The sequence below is a fragment of the Chinchilla lanigera genome, unplaced genomic scaffold (genome assembly GCF_000276665.1).
Source record: "Chinchilla lanigera isolate Chin_1 unplaced genomic scaffold, ChiLan1.0 scaffold00028, whole genome shotgun sequence".
Lineage (NCBI taxonomy): Eukaryota > Metazoa > Chordata > Mammalia > Rodentia > Chinchillidae > Chinchilla > Chinchilla lanigera.
Window position 1 is genome coordinate 14,200,996 of NW_004955429.1, and position 19,208 is coordinate 14,220,203.

Sequence of the window (19,208 nt, forward strand, 5' to 3'; positions counted from 1 at the left end):
TTGGGCTGGTTGGTTGGTCGGTCAGGCAGTTGGTTGGTCGGTGCCTCTGCTGCCCTGTGCAAGGAGAAGCAGAATGGAGATCGGGCTCAGGGTTGGGGGGTAGCCACAGCCAGCGTACAGAATCTGCAGGATCCAACAGCATAGTTCTCTTTGGACTGTGGGGCAAGGCTCTGTCTGAGGATTCTCTTTATAGTTTATTATTCCTCCATACATGATTTGATACATGATTTGCAGATATTTACTGTTGTTCCAGAAGTTTCCACTTTACTCAATTAATGTTGTTTTCTGATGCATAAAATTTTTAAATTTTTGTGAAATCCAGTCTGTCTGTTTTTTGTTGTCTTTGCCTTTAGTAGAAATCATTGCTAAATCCTTTATTGTGAGGCTTTGATCCTGTGCTTTCTTCTAAGGGCTTTATTATTTTTGGTCTTACGGGTTTACATATTTGATCTAGTTTTAGTTATTTGTTATGGTATTAGATAAGAGTCCATAGTCATTCTTTTGTGTGTGGATATCCAGTTTTTCAGCAGTATTTGTTGAAAAAAACCCATCTTTTCCACACTGAATGGTCTTGGAATTCTTGTGTAAAAGAAATCATGTGACCATGTCTAAGGGTTTATTTCTGTGCTTTATGTTCCACTGGTGTGAATGTCTTGTCTTTATGTCAGTGTGGCTTTCTACTTTGACTTTGTAGTGTAGTAAATTTGATTCCTATAGCATTATAGTAAATTTTGAAATCGGGAAGTGTAAGTCCTCCAGCTTTGTTCTTAAGATAGGTGTGACAAGTTTCTTGGAATTCAGTATGAATTTTAGGATTGATTTTTCAATTTTTTTTTTATTTTTCAATTTTTGAAAAAAGGAAAAAATGTCATTGAGATTTGGGTAGGTTTTGTAGAGAATCTGTAGATCACTTTGAATAGGGAACGAAAACAGTACCGATTTTTCCTATCCATGAACATGAAATGTGCTTCCATTTATTTACATCTTCTTTTATTTCTTTCAGCATTGTTTTGTAATTTTTGCTTTTACCTTTTGTGTTAATTCCTAAGATTCTTATTCTTTTTGATGCTATTGTACATACGCTTACTTTTATAATTCCTTTTCCCAATTGTTCATCATTAATACACAGAAATGCAACTAATTTTTACATGTAGACTTTGCTTGTTAGTACTTCACTGAATTTATTAGTTCAAACAGGGCATTTGTAGAGGGGTTGGGATCCTTAAAGTTTTCTATATGTAAAAACATACATGAGCAGAGATAATTTTACTTCTTTATTTCCAATTTGGATGTCTTTTTATTTCTTGCCTAATTATTGTGATGAGAACTAAAGTTCCATATTAAGGAGAAATGATGAACATGGGCACCCTTGCCTTGCTCCTGTTCTTAGAGGAAAAGCTTTCATTTTTTACCATTGAGGTATAGCTGTTACTATGTTGAGGTCATTTCCTTCTGCTTCTAGTTTGTTGAGGGTTTTTATCGTGAAGAAGCATTGAATTTTATCAAGTGTTTTCTTGCATCAATTTATAGGATCATATGGATTTTTCTCCCTTCAGCCTATTAATGGGGTGTGTTACATTGATCCCTACTCATATATTGAACCATCCTTGCATTCCAGGAATAAATCCCACTTGGTCATTAAAATCTTTTTGTTATGTGGCTTTTGATCTTACAGGTAGAAAACACTAAAGATTTCACACCAGAGAGAAGGAACTAATAAATTAATTTAGCAGAGCAGCAGGACATGAGGTCAACATGCAGATTACTAGTATTTTGTTGAGGACTTTTGTATCAGTGTTAATTGCGTAGTTTGTTCATTCCTTCTTTCTGACTTTCTCTCCTCTCTCCCTTCCTTTTTTCCCTTCCCTTCCCCTCCTCTCATTCTTTTCCCTCCTATCTCCTCTCCCCGCTTCCCTCCTCTTCCCTCTTCTACTCCTTCTTTCTTTCATGGTACTGGGATTAGAATCCAGTGCCTCATGCATTTAGGCAAGGACTGTGCCACTGAACTACATACCTACCTTCCACCCCCTTTTTGTTGAGTCTCCTTAGGTTGCCCAGGCTGACCTTGAACTTGCAATGTTCCTGCCTCACCTTTCCACATAGCTTAGATTTCTAGCATTTTCTTGGCTGTGTTGTCAGGGTACTGTGGATTTAGAGGACAAAGTAGAAAGGATTTCTTCTTCAGTTTTGAGGGGAAATGTTTGAAAAGGAATAGTGTCAATTCTTTAAATATTTGATAGAATTAACCAGTAAAGAAGTTAGATCGAGAGCTTTGTTGAAGGATTTGATTACTGAATTCAATCTCCTTATTAGTTATAGGAGTTTCTCTATGTAATTTACATTTGGCAGGTTTTATATTCCTAGGAATTTATCTGTTTCATCTGCATTATAGTACTGTATTCCTTTTTTCTTTTTTTTTTTTTTTTGAGATAAGGTCTCACTATGCAGTTCAGGCTGGGCTTGAGCTCACTTTGTAGCCCAGGCTGGTCTCAAACTCACAATGATCCTCCTGCCTAAGCCTCCCGAGTGCTGGGATTACAGGCTTGCACCATCTGGCATTGTGTTTATTTCAAATTCCCCTTGTTCATGCTGTTACATTGGAAGATAATTGGTTTTTGTATATTAACTATATATTTTATAGCTTTGATATAATCATTTGTTAATCCCAGCAGTTTGTTGTTGGTGATTCAGATTTTCTACATGGTCATTTCATCAGCAAAGACAGTTTTATTTCTTCTGTCTCAGTCAGTATACCTGTACATTCCCTCGTCTTATTTCATTAGTGAGGACTTCCAATACAATGTTGAAGAGGAATTGTGAGATGGTAATTCGTTACCTGTTCTTGATCTTAGTGGGGAAAATCCTAATTTCTTACCATTAATTACAAGATTAGCTGTAGATTTTTTGTCAGATATTCTTTATCAAGTGGAAGAAGTTCCTATTTCTAGTTTGCTAGGTTTTATTTTTCCATAAATGGGCATTCAATTGTTATTTCAATTTTTACCTTAATTATTTCAACACTGTTATTGGGTACATACACTTTAAGAATTAGTATGTCTTTTTGGAGAACTGACCCATTTATCATTATATGGTGCTCTGAAATTAATATACATAATCTCACTTTTGATAAGTGTTTCTTTCTCTCTCTCTCTCTCTCTCTCTCTCACACACACACACACACACACACACACACACACACACACACACACACACATTTATTTATTTCTCCTTAGTACTGGGTATTGAACCCAGGACCTTTGCATTGAACTATATCCCCAGCTGGGCTGGGCTGGGCTGGGCTGGGCTGGGCTGATCTAGTCTGGTCTAGTCTATCTATTTAGGTCTTTTGAGACAGGGTCTTGCTATGTAGTTCAAACTGGCATTGAACTCACTATGTAGCCCAGGCTGGCCTCAAATGCTTGGTGATCCTCCTGCCTCAGCTTCTCAAGTACCACCATGCCTGACATCCTCACCCCTTTATTTTTATTTATTTATTTTTTAGACAGGCCTTGCTAAGTCACTAAATTAACTGGGCTTTAACTTATAATCCTCCTGCCTCAGCCTCCCAAGGTGCTGGGATTATTGCATAAGCCACCACACCTGGCTTGTGTTTATGTTTAGGGAAGCTTTTTGGACAAGATATGATTGAGATCTTACATCTTGATCCATTCTGACATCTGGTTTATTTGTTGGCCGTGCTGGAGATTGAACCTGTGTCATGTGTCTCGTGTTTGAAGCCTATGCTCTGTGCTGAGCTACACCAGAGCTGTGTTTTAATTGCTGTGTGTAGACCATAGATGTGCAGAGTGATGATGATAAACAGCCTTCCTCAGCATCCACGAAATCCAGTCCTGGATACCCTGTACAGAGCTCAAGTCCGTTGTGTAAAAGGCATAGTATGCGCGTGGAACCTGTCTGCTCTGCCCATACGCTTTATATCATCTCTAGGTGACTGCGCCATGTGCTGCAGTGTCAGCTCTGTGGAAATAGTGTTACCCTGTACTGGGGAGGGGACGACCCCCCAGGGAACAGTCTGAGTTCAGTGCTTATTCCTTGGAATGGTTTCCATCAGCAGCCGGGACCAGCAGAGGTAGAACCTCCAGTTTCCACCCCCTCACCACTTCCTGTCCTCCTTGTTTGTTTTTGTCTTCTACTCTTTTCCTACATTTTGTGGTTTGAATTGTGCATTTTATATGACGCTCTTTTTTTCTTAGTATATTGGTTGTATTTATAAGTACGGTACTTACCTCACAGTATGTAATATGCACTTAGAACCAGTTCACACCAGAGCACCTTGTAGCAAAGACCCTGAGTCCTGCCTCTGGGCTGCTCCCTGCACTTGGAGATTGGCTTGAAGTTCGGCGAAAAGACGTCTGCCTGTGAGCGATACAATGCTCACACATAATCACCCATCACTGCTGTTATTCTGAACAAACTGCTACCTGTTCGGTTAAGAATAAGAAAAGTTTTAGTTTTATTTTCATGTATTCTTTCTTTGATGTTCTTCCTCTCTTTTATGAATCCGAATTTCTGATCTACATTATTTTCCTTCTCTATAAAGAACTACTTCTAGTATTTCTTTCAATGTAGGCCTACTGGTAGCAATGGTTTATTTTCTGAGGAAGTATTTTTCCTTCACCTTCAAGTATAATTTCTTAGAGTACAGAGTTCTTAGGCTTCTGGGAGTTTTCCCCCCAACACTTTAAATTTTTTTTTTCCATTCTGTTCTTGCTTAGCTTCTGAGAAGTCAGATGTAGTTCTCAGCTTTGCTTTCACTCAGAAGTTTGAGACCAGCCTGGGCCACACAGTGGGACCCTGCCTCAAAAGCAAACAAAGCAAAACAAGTACTTTGAATTCCTTCTGCTTCTCATAAAATGAAAATCATTACATGGTTGGTCAGGAGACCCTAGGCCTTATGAAAGACATTTTCCAGAGAGTTGACGCAGGTTGCAGGGTTACACAGGCTCATGGCTGCCTCACTAAGGAGACTATGGCTGGGTGACATGGTAAAGAAGAAGCAGTTGGCAAGAAGTCTCTGCAAGGGAGGTGGCCTCCTCGGCCTCACACAGGCTAGGGGAGCACTCTTCACCGAGCTCCTCCACAGCCCAAATGGAAGAGACTCTGCCATCTTTAGCCAGCGCCTGTGTTTGCGTGTGTCATGAATTAAGAAAACCTAGCCCTACAAAAGATTTAGGTAAGGAGAATTGTGGATCAGGAAAGGATCTTCATACCAAGAGTGAGTACTGCTTCTTTATTTAGCAGACTCTACCAGTACTTTTAGAACATGGGTAACCTTCCACGGTATATGTGTGTGTTACACAGTATGTGGTCAGGACCATGCGTTATTTAAGTAAGAGATATGGAATATTTATAGACTGACAAGGTTGTTGTCACATTCATTGACCCGAATTCTTTTCTTTTTGTTTCTTTCTTTTAGATAGTTTTAAACACATTTTCCCTTTAAGAAGATTAAAATGCTTATTGGTGGGGGTGAAGATTCTCATACATTTTATAAGCTGCTTATTCTCGTAACACAGATTAACTGCCCTGCACAAAAAGAGAATACAGGAAAAGCCTTGCATGGTTAAATATGCCCCTAGAGGATTAAGTTTTTCCACATTGTTTTCAGCCAGTGCTATTCAGAATGCCTCAGCATTAAACTTTCTGTGTGTCCTGATTACAGGGGAAGGAAGGCCTTTTCTTCATCCTGCCCTCTGTTAGATTTTCCACTGTCAGATTTGTGGCACTACAAAATTATAGCGTAGGGAAACATGGGCTTAAGGGCTGGAGGTTTAAGATCCAACAAAGTATCGTGTTGGGAATTACTCCAGTTTTTGTTCGTTTTTTACTTGTTTTGTTTTGTTTTTTCCTTTTATCTCACTGGCCTCCTGGCATAAAGTAGCTATTTACCAAATTCAGGGGTATACTCAGAAATAAGCGATCATTAAGTGCAAGTACTTACCATTTCAAAAAAGGCATTTAATTTCCATGCCCATTCTTCCTGAGATAACATTCTGGTTTATAAGGACTGTTGTTATTATGGAGGGATTATTTATCAAATGTCTTTTCATCCAGGCGCTGGGCTGTCAGATTAATTTCCTTGGCTGATCAGCCTAAGACTTGGCTTTGCTCAGCCTCTGCTCCAGCGGCTCTGCCAGGCACCCGCCTCCACTCCCGCCGGCCTGCAGATCGCCTGCCTTCCTGCCTGGGCCCCTTCTCAGTCCCTGTGTTGGTGCCGGCTGCTCTGAGTTTCTCCGACCTTGACCTTGCCGCTGTGCCTTAGCCTGCCAGAGCCGGGCCTAAGCCTCGTTGGGCTTTAAGCACTTCTCTTCAGTGCTTCTGTCCTGCACAGGGTCTCGGGTTGCTCGGCGCTATTTCTGTGCTTCCGTTCAGCCTCCTCCCTCCCCGCTCCCCCCACACACCATGGTCCTGGCCATCCCACTCCACCCACAGTCTGGACCCTCCCCGCTCCCTTTTCTGGTGGCTCCAGATGCGGAGCTCCTCTGTCCCCCACATCCTGCTCCTCCAGCTTTTCACTAGCAGGGTTGCTGTCCTTAACTCCGTACTGCCTGTCCCTTGGAGAGAGCGAGCCCCACTTTCTAGCCTCTTCATCAGGGCCTTAGGAGTCTTCCTCTGCCTCTTCTGAGCCTTTTAAACTTGGTCAATTAAGATCTTAATGTTATTTAAATAAAGTAATACATGTACATGATTTTTAAAAATTCAAGTAGTAAAGGTTAAGTACCCCTTATCTGAAGTGCTTGAGACCAAATGTTTAGGAATGTTTGCATACACATAAGGAGAAATCTTGTGGAGGGGACCCAAGTCTAAACACAGAATTCATTTCTACTTTATGTATATCTTATATCCATAGCATGAACATAATATTCTCCAGGACTTTAGTGTGTCTGTGTTTTGACTGTGACACACCACGTGGAAGTCAGGTATAGAATTTAGGTCAGGTGGGAATTGTTCACTGTAGGGTCATATGAACACTCATAGTTTCAGATTTTGTAGCATTACGTTGTAGATGTTCATTTTAGGGATACCGGACTTGTAGAATAAAAGTATATAGAGGCAGGTCTACTTGATGCCAGTTTGTGTATTCTTCCAGAGATGTTAGATCTGTAAACAAGCGTGTACGTAGGTTCATCTCCCCACTTCATTTATTTTATTTTATTTTTATTTTAAAAATAAAAGGAGGAAAACATTAACAGACAGATAACCTTTTACAAAGTAGCAAAAGAACAGTACAGACAGTACAGAGTTACAAACAAAGTGGTAGGAAATTAACAATGCTTGCTGTATTACATATTGATATCTTCAAAGTCCCCACTTCATTTCTTCCATCCACATTATTTTTAAACACAGATATTATACACACAGTCCTGGATATTGCTTTTTTTTTATATAGAACTGTGTCTTGGAAGTAAATTTACATCAGAATTAGAGCACTGCCTCATTCTTTTAATGGATATAAAATTGATTTATAAATATACCACTGCGTTAGCAGCTTTCCTGTTGGAGGATGATTGCAATACCTGGCACCCACAACTTAAAGAAAGACAAGTTTAATTTGGTTCACAGTTTTAGAGGATTTAATCCATAGTCAGCTGACTCCAAGGCAGAAACATCATGGAGAGAACAGTAGCCAGGCCTTTTTGGACCAGGGGTACAGCAGCCTTTGAGTACCTGGATGGTTGAGCATGGCAGAATGAAGCCTGGGTAACCAATTCTCTAGGCAGCCCTTCAGGAGCAAGAATGCCAGGGACTCTCTTCTCAAATGAGTGGTTATTCTTCTGCACCTTTGAGCCTGCCTTAGGTGGCATCTCACTGGTTTGTGAGATGCCCTCAAGGCATCTTTCTTTTTGTCCCTGTATAAAGTACAGTACTTAGTTTCTTTTTAATGGTGCTAGTCTCTTTTGACCCACACCTCCTTTGCCTCCAACTTTACATATGGTTCCTTCAGGGCTAAAATTTAAGTTTTTCAAATTTTTCACCTCTACTTTTTGCCCCCAATTTATCTACTCAAAGAAGCTAGCAGTACCCATGCCACAGACTGAATGTTGGGCTGTCTTCAAATTTTTTCTGTCACATTAATTAGTCTATTGCCCTTTATCTCAGTCTTTTGCAAAGTTTCAGGACATGGGTAAAATGCAGACAAATTTTGTGCCAGAGCATAATACCCATGCCCTCTAGTCTAACTGCCAGTGGAGTCCTTGTTCTCAACTGAAACCTCCCAAGTCTGGATTTTACTGTCTGCTTTCCTATCAGCATTCTGGTCTTCTGAGCTCCAACCAGAATCTGTCATCAACCTCTGCTTACAGCAATCTGGGGTTTCTCTAATCTGCATCTCCAAAGCCTTCCAAAATCCTCCCACAAGCCAGTTTCAAAGGCTTCTAAAATACAGGATTGCAATTTTGCAATGACCCTTCTTTTCTGGTACCAGTTTTCTGTATGAGTCTGCTTTCTTAGGACTGGACACATACCTGGCGCCCATAGTTTAAAGGAGAAGAAGTTTAATTTGGCTCATGATTTTAGGAGATGCAGTCCATGGTCAGCTGGCCTAAGGCAGGAACATCATGGCCAAACAGCGGGGCAGAGCAAAGATGCTTAGTTTGTGGTAGCCAGGAAGCAGAGCAGGAGAACGGTGTCAGAGAGGAAGAGTCGAAGGACCAGACAGACCTCAGGACCACACCTCGGTGACCTACCAAGACCCAAGCAGAAGTGTCTTCCTCCAATCCCTTGGGCGGATTCCCAAGTCAATTAAGTTAATGCTCCACCCTAACTATCACAGCCATCATTAATGGACTACTAAAGGATAATTATTTTCAATCTTTTTTTAAATTTTTGCTGCAAATACTGCTTCAGTGAGCATTGTTACATCAGTCTTTGTACCCAGTGGGCACAACTGTATCTGTGTGGAAAGTCTTAAAAGTGGAATGGCTGGAGTGAAGGGTTTATGCAGTTTCATTTTCCACGTGAAGAATTTTTTTAAATTTCTTTGTCTTGCTGGGTGTGGTGGTGCACGCCTATAATCCCAGCACTCAGCAGGTTGATGTAGGAGGGTTGCCATGAGTTCAGGGCCACCCTGGGCTACATAATGAATTCATTGCTGGTCTGAATTACATAGTGAGACCTGTCTCAAAAAAAAAAAAAAAAATTCTATGTCTTATGTTATTGCCTCTCCCATCTCTGTTTATATGCAGTTGATTTCTTGAATTTGTCTGTTTTTTAAAATATTCATTTTTTTCCTGTTTCTTCTGAGTTCTGGTTTATTGTTTGCTTTCTATAGTTTACAGTTCCTGTGATCACTGATCTCTAAATGTGACCATCATTTTTTTTGTTTGCTTCTAAGAACTCTTTATTTTTCTCATTTTTATTTTTTCAAGACTACTGGCCTTTTATCTTGTACTCTTTTGTGGAAGATAGCATATATACAGAAAAGTACACAAATTTTAAGTATTCACCTTGATGAATTCTTAAAACATGCACCTTATATAGCCAGTACCCAGATAAAGAAGCAAATATTACTAACATCTTGAACATCCATAGTGCCCTCTTCTAGTTATAATTTCTCCACAGGTCATTGCTGTCTTGAATCCTAACATCATAGATTCATTTTGCCTCATTGTTTTTGCCTTTATATAAATGTCAGTCATTATACAACACATCCTACTTCTCCCTTCTCTTCTATAACACTGTTGGAAGAGTGTGGATGTAGTTCCCAGTACTATATAATAACAGTGGTGGTGAACCTATGGCACACATACCATACCTGGCTATTTGTTATCCTTGAGAGCTCTAAAAGGTTCGCTGTCACTGCTGTGTAGTATTCTGTTGCAGGAATGTATAATAATGCTTGCACTCACTCTACTGCTGAGGGACACTTAATTTCTAATTTGGGGCTATCACAGATAATGTTACTATAGGTAGTTATGCTGTGCTGGTGGTTATGTCTTCTGGGCCACATATCACAGTTTTGTTGTGTATACATCTAAGTGTAGAATTTCAGACTCATCAGGCATATAGATGTTAAAATCTAAAGCGATGGTCTCATTTTGTATTTTCACAGGGGTCCTAGTTTTTCCTTATCCTTGATATACTTTGTCTTTTTCATTTTAGACTTTTGGGAAGGTTCAAAGCAGCATATAGTAAGTCCCCAACTTACAAACATTCAAGCTGCAAACTTTCACAGATATAAATAGACCTCACATTACCCATTCATAGATAGGAACAGATCGTGAAAGTAGCTCACATATCTGCCTGACACTGTCGCAGTTGTGCTGCCGTGTGCTCACTGCACAGTGCCATAGTGTGCCGTAGTACAGAGCTCCCTCGGAGCCCAGGGTGTCAGGAGAGAGGGAAAGCAGTGCAGGGGACTGCTAGGAAGCACAAAGCAATAACCATAGAAACAAAAGTAAAAATATAGTATAAGAATCACTTTCACTTGGTCGGACTCACGAATGACTCTGGACGTGCGAATGTTCTCCTGGAACAGAACTTGTTCATAAGCTGGGGACTTACTATGTTTTGTTGTAGTTTTAGTTTTTGTTTATCTGATAATTTGTGACATTGAGCACATTTTCATTTGTTTTTTGGTCCTTTGGATATCTTCATTTGTGAAGTGCCTGTTGACATTTATTTTTCCGCTTTAAAAATTATTTTTAAAAGAACATTTGGCTAGCTGGTATGTCATGTTTGTAACAAAACCTTTTCCCTTGATTCTTTTTTATTTTATCTTGGCTCATCCCTCACCTGGTATTTCTTTTCTAACAAGTGAACTTGAGAACCAGTGACCTCAACTCCTTTAGAATTATTGGTGAATTTGCATGGAACTTACTTTACTTGGGAAAAACTGGCATCAGAATTGGAAGATGATATTGTTATATTTCTAAGAAGAAGAGGAAGAGGAGGAGGAGGAATAAGAAAGGGGAATACTAAACTCTCCCAGTTTTGTACTTAGCAGATTACATTATTTATTATCCCTATACTTCATTCTAATTTATTTTCTTTTTTGACAAATGCTTATTAGAAACTAAAGTCTTTAGTGTACATGTAAAATGCAGCCTCCTTTGTAAGAATACAAATATTTTACAGGTGCTTGATCAGTATGAACAAGAAGGATTTAATTTCCTGGCGAAGGTGTTTAACTCTTCACATTCGTTCTTAGAAGACCTGACCGGCCTTACACTGCTGCATCAGGAGACCCAGGCTGCCGAGGTAAGAACACAGAGAGCTCTGTCCGAGGGTTCAGGCCTGAAACCTACTTGGTATTCGTTCTTACAGGAAAGGAAGGAAGCACTTAATGTCACCTTTTCTTCTGAGAGCGCGAATCACTGAATAAGTCTGCTGGTTACCACAGGGGAGAGCCTTCAGCAGTCGCTGGTCACTGATGTGTGCAGTTCGCTGTCTTCCTGGTACCCAGGCTCAGGTGTGCTGCTAAAGGAAGTGCAGGCGATTGGATCGTGTGCGCTTATCCTTGCCGAAGCTGAGCGCAAGTGCGGCCTTTGGAGAGCTGGCTCCGATCTCTGCACATCATGTGCAGGGTACTGTGGGCACCCGGCCCTGCTCATGCTCTTTAATTAGCAACAGTGTGCCTGGCATGTGGCTCGCGGTCTACTCAGTCTTCTCAGCACTGAACTGCACCAGGGAAGGGCTGCCCCAGTCACACCTGGGGAGCATTAGCATTGTTTCTCAGAATATTTTACAGATTCTCACTTTCTGGATCACAGCAGAATTTTAACCCCCCAAAAAAACTGAGCCTAAAACCTACCTTATCATTTTGTTTTCCCAAATGCTCGCCTTCTTAAAAAAGAGGGATGGTGTGCATGGGGGTGGAGCTGTTCGGATCAGTTGGCTAGACATACAATTCCCCCTTGGCCTGGGTAATGAGAGTGAGATCGATGTCTCATAAGTTGACATCTTTGCCTTCTTGTCACTTGGGTGAAGAAGCTGTTGGGTGAGATGCGGCCCCTGGTGGTGTTTCTGCAAGCCACCTAAGGAAATCCTTGACCTCTGTGTCCTGCAGGAGGGCCATGGGTCACTGTCCCGCTAGGAACACCCTGCAGGCTGTGCATCTTCTGGTTGGTGGAGGCCACAGGTGGAACAGCCAGTGATGTGGGGGCTGCCGTCGGCAGGGGCAGAGATGGAGTCCAACTCCTTGGAGTATTGAGGGCGAGAGGGAGGATGAGATTTTCAGACACACTAGGGAAGCCGTAGCACACCTCTAGCCTGGATTTAGAACTGAAATCTGAGCTTGTGCACCTTGTTTTGGTGTCTTCTGGGCATGAAACAGATGCAGTCTTCTACTAACAGTAGCTAGAGGCCAGGGAGTCTCTTATCTTCAGTTTTAGGAGATAAAGCCATCTCTGCAGGCCCAGGAGAGACTGCGATTTCCAGCATTTCTGTGGTGTTTAGGCCTCTGTTTGGTCTTCTGAGCAATGCAGCACTGGCCGCCCTGCCTGGTGGTGTGGGAGAAGCAGTTTGGAGATCTCTTCCACCATGCAATCATCTGATGAGTGGCTCGGGGGAGTTTTGCCACCCGGCTAGAAACCATCTACATAGCCCTCTCCACTTGGCTAAGAGAATTGCAACTTGAAGTTGACCACATTTCACTCTTTCAAACAGGGAAGTTGCTAGGATAATGGGCAGATTCCTTGATCAAATGTGGTACATCTTGCTTTTTGGTTGGTCAAATGTTGATAGCCTGTTTAAAGGTTCAGAAAAGAAAGGGAAGTTTAAGAGAGCAATTATGGCTAAAGAGATGGTGGGAAAAATGGGCACAGTTTCACCTACAAGCCTGAGTTTTCCTCCATGAAGTTATAGTTTTGAAATCGTAAGTCACACGTCGGGTTTCAGATTAGAGGTGGTAAACTGGTTGGCCGGTGAGCCAGATGTGGCTTTGCAACAGTAGTGTTTTTGTCCTGGCCTATTTAAAAATCACAAGTTTTATATAAAAATCTGAGTTTTTCCATTTCCAACTTCTTTGAAAGTATTAGATCTGGCAAGTCTAGGCCCACATTCTTTAATCGTGATGCTTAGCTGGAGCTGAGAAACAAATTTCATAGATAATGCACTTGATACAAAATTTGAAGGCATTAATATCTGCTGTGAAGGGCTGGGATGTAGCTTAATGGTTCGATGCTTGCCTGACATGTGTAAGGCCCTGGGTTTCATCCATGACACTGGGGATACAAAACAAAACTTTTATCCCAGGCGTGATGGCGTATGTCTGTAATCCCAGCACTCAGGAGGCTGAGGTAGGAGGATCTCTGAGAGTTCAAGGTCAGCCTGGCTACATAGTAAATATGAGTTCAAGCCAGCCTGAACTGCATAGCGAGACCCTGTCTCAAAAAACAATAAGACAAAAAAAATTCTATGACAAGGAACTCGGCCCTGCATGATGGCTCCTTGTGCCTGTAATCCCAGCACTCTGGGAGCCCCAGGCGGGAAGATGACAAGTTAGAGCCCAATCTGAACAACTTGGCGACTTAGCAAGATCCTGTCTCAAAATAAAAAATAAAAAGGGCTGGAAACGTAGCTGTGTGTGAAGGACCTAGGCTTAATCCCCATTACCACACGCTTGTTATCAGGTAGCTCGTTTCTAAAAAGTGGCTCTCCAACTAAACGTTACCGGGTTCTGGATTGCTCGTCTCTCCTTCCTGAGTTGGATTCCAGGTTCTTCTTGTCTTAAATAAATAATTGAATGAAATAAGCAAAAAGCAGTGTCAAAGTTTATTCAAGAAAGCAAAAATGAAGAGTGGGAGAGAAACTGGCTCTGCAGAGCTAGCTTGGACTGAGTTAATACAAAAAGAGGGAGAGAGCAAAGATAAAAGTACACACTGCATCTGGGAAACACAGCCTGGGCTATCATGGAAAGTTATGATAACACCAGCTCCTCATGGCTGCCATTCTTTTATACTGTCTAAATCTGGAAACCAAGAGAACTTCCACATCTGGGTCCTGCGAAGTGGTGCTGAGACTCCAAGTCTCAGGCTGACGAGAGGTCTAGGCCATCCTTTGGAAAACCTGCTCAAGTTTTCGCGAGAAGTCCATGTGCAGGGATTTGGGAGCTGTTTTGTGCATGTGTGGAGGATCTTGTAGTTAATAGGTCATGCCTACTCCCCAGCCAGCTTTGACCACTCCGTAATCTCCTATTTTATATATACATAAAAAGTTCTTCCTTCTAGACCTGTGCCTTAGCCCCCAGTTCCTTTCTTGGGGACACAGCTGGAGACAGACATGGCTGTCAGTTTCTTGCCCAAAGATATTGTGTCAAGGATATTCTCCATGTATTTGATGCTGTGCAGTTGATGACTCTTATAGGTATTTGGGGTTTTCCCCTCTTAAGAAAGGATCATTATGTTCCTTAAAAAAGCTCTAAATAGGACTGTTGTAAGCGAAAACTCAAAATACAGTACTCACCAGAGGACCTCATGTATCATTGTCCTACTTAAGCCATTTTATATCACCGTGAAAAATGTGTGTGCTTGTGTGTGTGTGTATATATATACATATATATATATAAATTATATCCACATATATGTGTGAAGACTGTTTTGATGTACATAACTTGATTTCTAATGCATTTACAGTTATTCAGTATAAAAATACAGAATCATTCATTCTATATGGAAAAGTCCCAGTTCAATTTTAGCAATGCAGTCAAGATGTTGAATTAGTTCTCATTTGGATTAATTGCTTTCATCAGTCAACATTGGACTTATAAAAATGTCAATAGATATGCAAACATTTCAACTAGATGGTCCAGTGTGACAGTACTCTAGCTTTTCTAGTGTGGTGCTGGGCGCAAACCTAGGCCTTCATGCAGTCTAGACAAGTGCCCTGAGTATACCTTTAAAAAAAACTACTGAGCATCTTTTGCAAACCTTGTACTAGACGCTGTGCTAGTAAATAACCTCAGGGTTAGTGACTCATGAGATGCTGACCCTTGTGGGCGTAGTCCGGTGTGAGAAGCGGAGATGTAAAAGTGAGTACAGCTGTCACTCAGAACGTTTGTCCTTTATGTATCAAGTGCTGAGAGGGCAGGTGCTCCTGAGCCCAGGGACAGGATAGCAAGGAAAGCTCCTGGGAGAAAACAGAAGCTGCCTTCAGTTAAAGGACCAGTAGGCTCCGTTTAAAAACCAGAGTTGGATGTGGGCAGGACCAGAGGCCTGGGGCCTTCTCAGCGGATGCGGGCCTCCAAGGCTGAGTCATCCTGTGTCTCAGAATCATGGCTTGAAGCCAGAATTGCCTGAAATCAAGGTATTTGTGGCTTTCTTGACTTACAATTCATGAGTGAGAAACCTCATCCTTTTCTAAAGCATATGGTTCCATGGTTTTTAGTATACTGAGTCCTGCTACCTGTACCATTCTCTACACTTACATTTTCATTACCCCCAAAACAAACGTCGTACCCAATGAGCGATCACTCCCACCCCTCTCACGCCACCCCTTGGCAAGCACCAGTCTCCATTCCGTCTGCGAGTTTACCTCTCCTGGACACATCACACAAATAGAATGACAGTGTGACCTTTATGTCTGATGTCTTTCACTTAGCATCAGGCTTCATCCATGTTGTAGCAAGATAATTCTTTTAATTTAAAGAAAAGTTCTGATATTCTTAAAGTTTCCCATGACTTTTAGCACCTCTGTTTATTAGCCTGTCTCCCCCTTTGTGAAGGAAGAGTGCAAAGCAGAACCCTGTTAGAGACAGCAGGTACCTTTATTTTCACAGGAACGGGTGTCGTTACGGGCTGGAAGACACATCCAGATTAGTGAGGCTGACTGGTGTAAGCCAGCTTCGTGCGCCCACCTCCTGCCCTACGACATACCCCAAAACAGCAGCAGTCGGATGTGGGCTCCGGGTGTGGTCACACTGCTATTGAGAGAAGTGGGGAAACGACCAGAGCAATTTCTGTCAGCAGAGGGGCTGAGACGCAGGGTGGGGATCAGGCCTAGGGGACCAGGCTCACCAGGGTGGGGATGACTTGGGGTGATGGAGCGAGGGAGCGAGGATGGCCAGATGGGGATGGGGGCAAAAAAGGTCTGGTAAATTGACAGCATTAGATAAAGGAAAAGTACCCTTTTCGGTTTACCACAGCAAGGAGCAGCCATAGAGCTAGAATGCAGTTTTTTAAACTTTAAATGAGAAACATATGTGGTAAGGGCCAGGCACGGTGATGCACACCTGCTGCAATCCCAGAACTGGGGAGCCTGAGGCAGGAGAATCCCTCAGAATTTGAGGCCAATCTCAACTCTCCCTCTCTCTCTCAAACAAAAAAAAGCTTGTCAGGTTAATCTCAAGCTATAGGTTAAAAAATAAAATACCACAGAAGTGCCATTTGCTTTTGCTCGTGCCACATCTCATGAAGTAGAGGCCTGGGGGCTGGGGATTTAGCTCAGCGGCAAAGCGCCTGCCTGGCAAGCGCAAGTTCGTGAGTTCGGTTCCTGGTACCGGAGAAAAACCAAAAAACAAAAAAAAAAAAAAAAAAAAAAAAAAAAAAAAAAAAAAAAAAAGAAGTAGAGGCCTGGGGCAGACACCGTATTCTTTGTCTGTAACTCATCCCCGCTGCCAAAGGACAGTGCCCTCTGCCTGTGGGGTGTAGAAGCCTCCACAGAGAAAAGGCTCTGCTCAGCCTCTTCCCCTTCAGAGGTGGCCGTGTAAGTTCAGGAATTTCTTATCTTTATTTTCAGGGCCCCATCTGAGAATGGAGTCGGATATTTGGAGATTGACCCTAACTCCATATTCCTCCTGGATCTCTCCCTGTCCTATTGGGAACCCCAAAAAATGGCCTTAAAGTCGATGAACCGTAGGTGTCCATGGCACGGTTCTGCTGAGGAGTTTGGCAGGTGTTTCCATTGCTGTTACTCTGTCGGTGGGAATGTAACACAGTACAACCACGGTGGAAACCAGGATGGAGAGGCCTCACAAAACTGAAACTAGAAATTCCATTTGACCCGGTTATTCTCCTTACAGTTGTCTTCCAAAAAGAGTCAAAGACATCGTATTACAGTGATACATGCACACCCATGTTGTCTTGGTTACTTTTCTCATCACTGAGACAAAATACCCGACACCCAGAGTTAAAGGAAGAAAGGTTTATTTGTCTCACAGTTTGTGGAGATTTCAGTCCATAACCAGCTGGCTCCAGGGCAGAGTGGCGTGGCAGGGGGCATCACAGAGGAGAAACAGTTCATGGTGGAGCAGGCAGGCGTGAGCACATCGGCTCTCTTTCTGGTCAAGCGGTGCCACTCACACCCTTAATGCTAGCCAGAACTATGCCAAACCAATGAGTGGACTGATTCAGTAATCACACCCCTTGATCCCCGCACCACATGCTGTAGATCCAGCCACCTCCAGAAAGCCCCCCTGTGGCTGCATGAGGCTTTGGGAGACATCCAGACACAAGCCATAGCACATGTTTACAGCAACACAGCTAAAAAGCTAAATCTTGGGAGCAGCCTACATGTCCACCGACAGGTGAATAGATAAAGAGAATGTGATATTTACACACAGTGGAGTACTACACTGCCATAAAGAAAGATAAACTTGAGTCATTTGTAGGAAAATGGATGCACCTTGAGAATATAATGTTAAGTGAAATAAATCAGACACACAAGCTTAAATACCACATGGTTTCTCTCATACGTAAAACCCAAAATACAGAGAACAAAATCATAGACAGATATTAGGAAGTAGGGAGCTAGAGCTTTGTCAGATGGAAAGGACACAAAGAGATGGCGGGTGGGAGGGAGAGGAGGGGAAGGGGATGAAGGAATTAAGATGTGTGGTGTACATGGATCGACTCCCCACGAGGAATGTGATCATTATGCACTGCAAGCGTAGACTAATAAAAATAAAAGGCTGCTGCATTGTTGAGGAAATGCTCAATTTAAAACATGTGAACGCATTAGCCTGTTTCATACAGTTCGCTACAATTTATCCTCCTGGGTTTTTTCCTCATCCTGTGACCAGAGTACTTATGGCTTGGGTGTATTTACTCTGTTCCAAATGTGGGTTCAGCAGTGTGCTGTGAGAAATGCCAAAACATTTTCAAATTCAGTCCAAGGAGAAAAGTGTGCTTCCTAAGAGCCATATTGGTATGTTCTGGAGAAGTTCACATTCCCAGCCTCCTAACCCAGTGTCCCTCCTTAGTTTTGAAAGTGTGCAAGTTCCATGGCTCCAGGACTGACCTTTGGCTTTATTTTATTCCCTGGCCCTGACTGCATTGCCAGCATTTGATATGTATCCCACAGTTTTGATTTCCAAGTTGTAGTCACAGCACTCCCTTAGGATAATTTGCATTTGGGTGAAGTTTATGCAAAAGAGAACTTGTGTTCTGCGGATCTGGCGATTCATAAATGATCATTTAAAAGGAAAGTTTAGCACTATCACGTAGGTTATAAGATAGTATCCAGTCTGGCAGACATGAGCAGGCTGAGCTGATGGGTCAGTCCTGAATTAAAATTCCGATTCTGACTCATCCACTGCAGAACTCGGAATTCCAGAGAGGAGAATGCCCATTTCTTGCATAGCGGGGACGTCGGATGGGAACACTTGAGTCATGTGATAGATGACTCGTTGGCACCATAGCTCCTTGTGCAGCCAAGTAAATAACACAATTAGCAAGTGTTGCTGCCAGGCCTTTTGCTCTTACACTGAGGTTTTGGCCTCTCCTCCTCACAGCTGGTTTTGATTTGGTTCCCGTGGAATATTTTTTGTTTTGTTTTGTATTTAATAACAGTCAGATATTTATGTACCGCCTCATCAAGAGCCTCTGATGACAAATATGCCTTTGGAGGCCAGTAGAAGCTGTGGGAAACCCCCATGTCAGCACTCAGCCCCGTTTCCAGCCGAGAGAGACCAGATCGCCCTGGGAACTGACCCAGCCTGCAACGAGTCCAGCTCTCTTTCCCAGAATCCTCAGCTCCCTCTCTTCCAACCTGCGCGGGCCCATCCCGGGACTGTGCCCTGCCCCGCTTTTTCCTTGTGAAACAGTCCCTCAAGACACAGCCTTGGCCCTCTCTCCTAACTGAGGGAGGAGAGGCAGAAACATCAGGCAGAAAGCCATCTACTTCTTAGGTTGGAAACCAGAGCCTGCTTTGGAATAAAGCTTGGCAGTATCTCCTTCAGCACTGCCTTTATAAAATGGGTCCCTTTTATTTGCTGCTGTCAGAGGCATCTGCAGGGATTTGAGATGTTAGAT

At 42.4% G+C, this 19,208-nt stretch overlaps 1 protein-coding gene across 1 annotated transcript in view; it reads left to right on the forward strand.

Annotated features, from left to right (window-relative positions):
• Atg7 (autophagy related 7) overlaps positions 1-19,208 on the forward strand; it is a 224,059-nt gene that overhangs the window by 124,020 nt on the left and 80,831 nt on the right. The window contains exon 18 of the mRNA XM_005387012.2: positions 11,098-11,220. Within this exon, the coding sequence (XP_005387069.1) occupies positions 11,098-11,220 (123 nt within the window). The remainder of the gene's footprint in view (positions 1-11,097; positions 11,221-19,208) is intronic.